This window comes from Acipenser ruthenus, chromosome 41, assembly GCF_902713425.1.
Source record: "Acipenser ruthenus chromosome 41, fAciRut3.2 maternal haplotype, whole genome shotgun sequence".
NCBI lineage: Eukaryota > Metazoa > Chordata > Actinopteri > Acipenseriformes > Acipenseridae > Acipenser > Acipenser ruthenus.
Genome location: NC_081229.1, coordinates 1,157,931 through 1,163,760, shown reverse-complemented (window position 1 = coordinate 1,163,760; position 5,830 = coordinate 1,157,931). Strand labels below are relative to the sequence as shown.

The following is a 5,830-nucleotide window of genomic DNA, read 5'->3' as shown; positions in this document are numbered from 1 at the left end:
TTGACTCTTTTTTTTTGTATTGATTTGGTTTTTATCTGAAGCTGTTTGGTGTAAACAATAAACCACGACCCTGTGTCTGTGTAATTAATTGCTGGGCAGCCTCTCTTTGAAACGTCACTGAAGCTCTTGGGTCGCCGCCTGGGTCACATGACAGGGGTGCATTCCGCAGCGACAGAGGCAGTGATGTAAGTACAGCATCGCGATATTGCCAGCAGCAGCGCGGCGTGTTTATTGTTTGCAAAACTAAAACAGTCTTCACAAGGCATATTATATGCGAGGGTAATGTGAGGGGCCCGTGGTTTCCTTGTGTCGGATATTTGAAGGTGTTCCAGTCCTTGCTTTGTCCCGTATATGTGCATTGAAACTGTGAATGTGTTACAAGTGGTATTGTTATTATTATTATTTGTTTCTTCTTCGGTATAATCGTGCAGTAATGTCTCATTATTATTATTATTATTATTATTATTATTATTATTATTATTATTATTATAAAATGAACTCTTAAAGGGAAGTTCTGAATCTCCTCCATGTTGGTCCGCCTCTCTAAAGAGTCCCCCCCCCCGTCCTGGCGCGCACGAATCCCTTTCTGTGGAACACGGCCCCGGTCTGCCTGTGCTGCAGTGCGGCGCTGCGCTGAGGAAGGCGCGCATATTGTATGTGGGTTTGTTTGTGCATGTCAAGTAAGATCATGAAGTCACACTCGTGTGTGTGTGTGTGTACAGATAGATAGATAGATAGATAGATAGGTAATCATTATAATGTACACAAATAGACATTGCGTTATATACATATTCACATGTCATTATTATTATTATTATTATTATTATTATTTAGCAGAGGCGTTAATCTTAGGGGGCTGAACTCTGCATCATCAACAACTGCTGCTGCTGCTGCAGAGTCGCTTCCAATAGGACCTCGTTTGTTTTGCGTCTCATCCGAAGGACGGAGCACAAGGAGGTGAAGTGACTTGCTCAGGGTCACACAATGAGTCAGTGGCTGGGATTGAACCTGGAACCTCCTGGGAACAAACAAGCCCCTTTCTTTAACCGCTGGGCCACCGAGCCTATATATATATATATATATATATATATATATATATATATATATATATATAATTATTATCTATCTGTCTATCTATCTATCTATCTATCTATCTATCTATCTATCTATCTATCTATCTATCTATATGTTATCCATGCATATGTATTATTATTATTATTATTATTATTATTATTTGACACAGGTCCCAAACAGAGATGTCTAAAATCAATTCACGTGACAGAACCGAAGATCCCTCTCAGCTCGGGGTTCCCCTTAAACAGGAAGTCACGCGTGCAGGAAGTGACACGGAGCGGGAGCGGGCGGAGCCTCCAGACGCCAGGACCAGTCAGAGGAGTACGTTTAAGACGAACCGCGCCGGGGGGGGGGGGGAGTGGCGCAAAAAATAACCATGCACACACATAGCATGCCCAATAAAAACACACACTTTCCTGCTGCATGAACTGAATGAGAGAAGTGTGAGGCAGGGTCAGTACATCAGGGCTAGAAACAAAAACGCAATCTCCTTTCCTTAACTACAAGATACAGGGCCCTTGTGTTTACAAATGAACCCCTGATTGTATTATTAATAATAATAATAATAATAATAATAATAATAATAATAATAATAATAATAATAATAATGGCTGGCATGGTGGCGTAGTGGTTAGCGCTGCTTCCTCACAGCGCCAGGGTCCTGGGTTTGAATCCAGCTTAGGGTACTATCTGTGTGGAGTTTGCGTGTTCTCCCTGTGTGCGCGTGGGTTTCCTCCCACAGTCCAAAGACATGCTGTCCAGGTTGATTGGTCACTCTAAATTGCCCTCTGTGTGAGTGTGAGTGTGTGTGTGTGTGGTGCCCTGCGATGGACTGGCGTCCTGTCCAGGGTATAGTCTCGCCTTGTGCCCTGTGTATGCCGGGTCAGGATCTCCGGCTCACCGCGACCCTGTAAAGGAGTAAGCAGTTAATGATAATGGATGAATGGATAATAATAATAATAATAATAATAATAATAATAATAATAATAATGATGCTATCTTCCCGTCTCTATTTCCCCTTCTCTAGGGGTGTATCACCTCACTATCTGTGGCGACTGTGGTAAGACTTTCTCTCTCCCGTGGAACTTCAAAGCGCACCAGCGCGTCCACACGGGAGAGAAGCCCTACAGCTGCCGGCTCTGCGGACGCCGCTTCAGCCAGCTCAGCAACCAGCGCTCCCACGAGAGGACTCACCGGGACCCGGGGCCGGGCCGGGCCGTGGCGCTGCTGAGGATCCCGCCTCGGCCCGCATCGCAGCAGCACCGGGACCCGGCCGTGTACCCCTGCCGGGAGTGCGGGCGCAGCTTCGTGGGCTTCGGGAGGGTGCCGGGGCACCAGTGCGCCGCAAAGGAGTGAGTGAGCCAGGGAGCAGGGGCGCCAGTCCGTCCGCATCGCAGTCCTGGTTTGATGAGCTTCTCAACGCTAGCAATTATACATCTGTATCTTGCATCTTATGTAGCTAATCTTAGTGTGATGTCATTTCCATCTGCTGCAATGCAATTTCAGATGGGTGTACCATATTAATAGCAGGGTCTGCCACATACTACAAATTATATCTATCTATCTGTCTGCCTGTCTGTCTATCTATCTAGCTATCTGTCTGTCTGTCTGTATGTCTGTCTGTCTATCTGGCTATCTGTCTGTCTGTCTGTCTGTCTGTCTGTCTGTCTGTCTGTCTGTCTGTCTATCTATCTATCTATCTATCTATCTATCTATCTATCTCTGTCTGTTTGTCTCTCTCTCTCTCTCTCTCTCTCTCTCTCTCTCTCTATCTATCTATCTCTCTCTCTAGATTACAGAGAATTCAGGTGCAGCGCACAGCTGTCTATTCAAGTAGAATCCGGTTCCAGCATGACACCCATCAATCAAACTCCACAAATTCATGTTGTTTGGTGTTTCTTATCAGGCAGAGTCAGGACCCCCCTAACGAGACGCCTGCCGGACCTGAATCTGGGGGTCCCCCCTCCCAGTACGCAGCGGACCCCTCGGAGTTGGGGGCAGTCGTCATCAAACAGGAGGAGGAGGAGGAGTCGTTGTCGGGGGACGGCGAGGTGGAGAGGAGAGAGGAGGGATCCGATCACACCCAGACCTGTAGTACCCACACTGACCAGAGCGGGAGCCCTGTACCCCGCCCAGCCAGCACGACAGGTGCACACAGCTGGAATCAAACTCTATTCTGTTTCATCTGATGCCTCAAAGTTGTTTGTTTGAAAACAAACAGTGGAGGTATTTATATATCGAGGATGGAGGGACGGGATAAGACTCCCATTGCACAGCAGTCCCATCCATTTTCATTCATTATATATATCTATGTATATATATATATATGCATTTTTTACTTGGCAGATGCCTGCTTTATCCAAAGCGACTTACAGGATTACAATGCAAGATTCATCTATCTAAGGACTCCTTCGTTGTCTCTTGTTGGTTTGCCGTGTAACACAGATTTGGAGGTTGAATAGCTAATAGCAAGCAGTGATGTGAATACTGCAGCTAGAGCTGGAGACCTCAGTGTGCCCTCGGGAGGACGGCAGCTCTGGATACTGTGTAGTTTACAGCCAGTGTAAATAATAATAATAATACTACAATACAATAGGAGCAAGCGTGCAACAAGTTAGGATTACAGCGAGTTAGATCTACAGTGACATGTTAGTGCTGCAAGGATAGCGCATCCGCTGATGTTCCAGGGCAGAGCACAGCAATGGATCTATAGTGCATATTGCATTGTTATTATTATTATTTATTTCTTAGCAGACGCCCTTATCCAGAGCGACTTACAATTGTTACAAGATATCACATTATTTTTACATACAATTACCCATTTATACAGTTGGGTTTTTACTGGAGCAATCTAGGTAAAGTACCTTGCTCAATGGTACAGCAGCAGTGTCCCCCACCTGGGATTGAACCCACGACCCTCCGGTCAAGAGTCCAGAGCCCTGACCACTACTCCACACTGCTGCCCGACATATATAAAGGCACATCGGATTGTTTGTTTGTTTGTTTATTTGTTTTCTCTCTGTTTGTTTTGTTTTTCAGCTGTCTCCGCGTCTCCCAAGCCCTTCGTTTGCCCCGACTGTGGTAAGACTTTCTCTCTCCCGTGGAACTTCAAAGCGCACCAGCGCGTCCACACGGGAGAGAAGCCCTACAGCTGCCGGCTCTGCGGACGCCGCTTCAGCCAGCTCAGCAACCAGCGCTCCCACGAGAGGACTCACCGGGACCCGGGGCCGGGCCGGGCCGTGGCGCTGCTGAGGATCGCGCCGGGGCCCCCAGCCTCGTTCCCATGCCAGCTCTGCGGACAGATCTTCGTGGGGTTCGGGGGTGTGCCGGGGCACCGCTGTGCGGGTGGCGAGGAGTCGTCTCCCCGTGATTCTAACCCTGCTCAAACTCCTGGCTCCTGATCATTTCAATAATAATAATAATACTAGACTTCATTGAGGGGAGCTCTGAACCCCAGGACTGGGTGCAGCAGCAGCAGCAGGGCTAGAATGAGTTTCTAACCCTGCTCAAACTCCAGGCTCCTGATTATTTCAATATTAATAATAATAATAACAGACTTCATTGAGGGGAGCTCTGAACCCCAGGACTGGGTGCAGCAGGGTTAGTAAATGTTTCTAAGTCTGGCTAAAGCCTATACAAGGGAGGGGGTAAGTTGGCTGTGATTTGCCCCTGGGGGCGAATACAGACCAGGGAGGTAAATCTGTTTCAAATGATATTGTGACACACTACTGAGTGATGATGATGATGATTATGATGATGATTATTATTATTATGATTATGTTTTTTTTACGGATCTCATTTAAGGAGATATGTTCTGAATTGTTTAATTGAGGTTTTAAACCTGCTTTCCTCTCTACATGATGTACTTGTGATGTAAACCCGCGTGCGGTACGTTCTCGAGTGACGTGGTTATTTCGCTCGTGTGGGAACATGCAGGAATCTACACAAACACATTAAAAATAAAGACCATGTGACCGGATATCAGGCAGCTCAAGGATCGTTTCTGTCGGTTTTTTAAAAAAAACATCTTTGCGAAACCGATTCAAACACGTGTGCAGTTTGAGTGAAGCTACACTGACAAAGACACTCGAGTCGATCAGCTGATCGAAAAAGTAAAAATTGTAAAAAAAAACCAAACAAACAAAAACTATACTAGACACACACAGGAAGAGGATCTGCTTGGCACGCATTATAAACACTTACAAAAAAAGTGTCGTGTGTCCAGCACGGTCGAGAACAAGCATTGAACCCCAAATGCAAACATACAGACAGGCCGCTCTGGGATTGTTCAAACAAGAACATAAGAGAATAAGAAAGTTTACAAACGAGAGGAGGCCCCATTCAGCCCATCTTGCTGGTTTGGTTGTTAGTAGCTTATTGATCCCAGAATCTCATCAGCAGCTTCTTGAAGGATCCCAGGGTGTCAGCTTCAACAACATTACTGGGGAGTTGGTTCCAGAGCCTCACAATTCTCTGTGTAAAAAAGTGCCTCCTATTTTCTGTTCTGAATGCCCTTGTATCTAATCTCCACTTGTGACCCCCTGGTCCTTGTTTCTTTTTTCAGGTCAAAGAAGTCCCCAGGGTCGACATTGTCTATACCTTTTAGGATTTTGAATGTTTGAATCAGATCACCGCGTAGTCTTCTTTGTTCAAGACTGAATAGATTCAATTCTTTTAGCCTGTCTGCATACGACATGCCTTTTAAACCCGGGATAATTCTGGTCGCTCTTCTTTGCGCTCTTTCTAGAGCAGCAAT

At 46.0% G+C, this 5,830-nt stretch overlaps 3 protein-coding genes across 5 annotated transcripts in view; all 3 read left to right on the top strand.

Moving 5' to 3' along the window:
* LOC117971162 (zinc finger protein ZFP2-like) overlaps positions 1–5,830 on the top strand; it is an 87,523-nt gene that overhangs the window by 63,393 nt on the left and 18,300 nt on the right. The gene's annotated exons all lie outside the window — the stretch shown is intronic.
* Positions 1–5,830, top strand: part of LOC117434113 (zinc finger protein 664-like) — a 78,117-nt gene that overhangs the window by 63,452 nt on the left and 8,835 nt on the right. The gene's annotated exons all lie outside the window — the stretch shown is intronic.
* Positions 105–5,645, top strand: LOC117433831 (zinc finger protein CKR1-like). Of its 2 annotated transcripts, none has more exons than XM_034909809.2 (5): positions 105–185; positions 1,244–1,395; positions 2,102–2,426; positions 2,981–3,222; positions 4,114–5,645. In XM_034909809.2, the coding sequence occupies exons 1-5, from the start codon at positions 148–150 to the stop codon at positions 4,473–4,475; spliced, it is 1,119 nt and encodes a 372-aa protein (XP_034765700.2). In that variant the 5' UTR covers positions 105–147; the 3' UTR covers positions 4,476–5,645. The 2 variants fall into 2 exon arrangements, with proteins under 2 accessions (XP_034765700.2, XP_058867224.1); XM_059011241.1 differs by lacking the exon at positions 105–185 and adding an exon at positions 606–653.

Coding starts and splice junctions, on each gene's coding strand:
- LOC117433831 (XM_034909809.2), top strand. CDS start 148: ATGACAGGGGTGCATTCCGCAGCGACAGAGGCAGTGAT. Junction 186..1,243: donor GCAGCGACAGAGGCAGTGAT/GTAAGTACAGCA, acceptor TATTTGACACAG/GTCCCAAACAGAGATGTCTA. Junction 2,427..2,980: donor CACCAGTGCGCCGCAAAGGA/GTGAGTGAGCCA, acceptor GTTTCTTATCAG/GCAGAGTCAGGACCCCCCTA.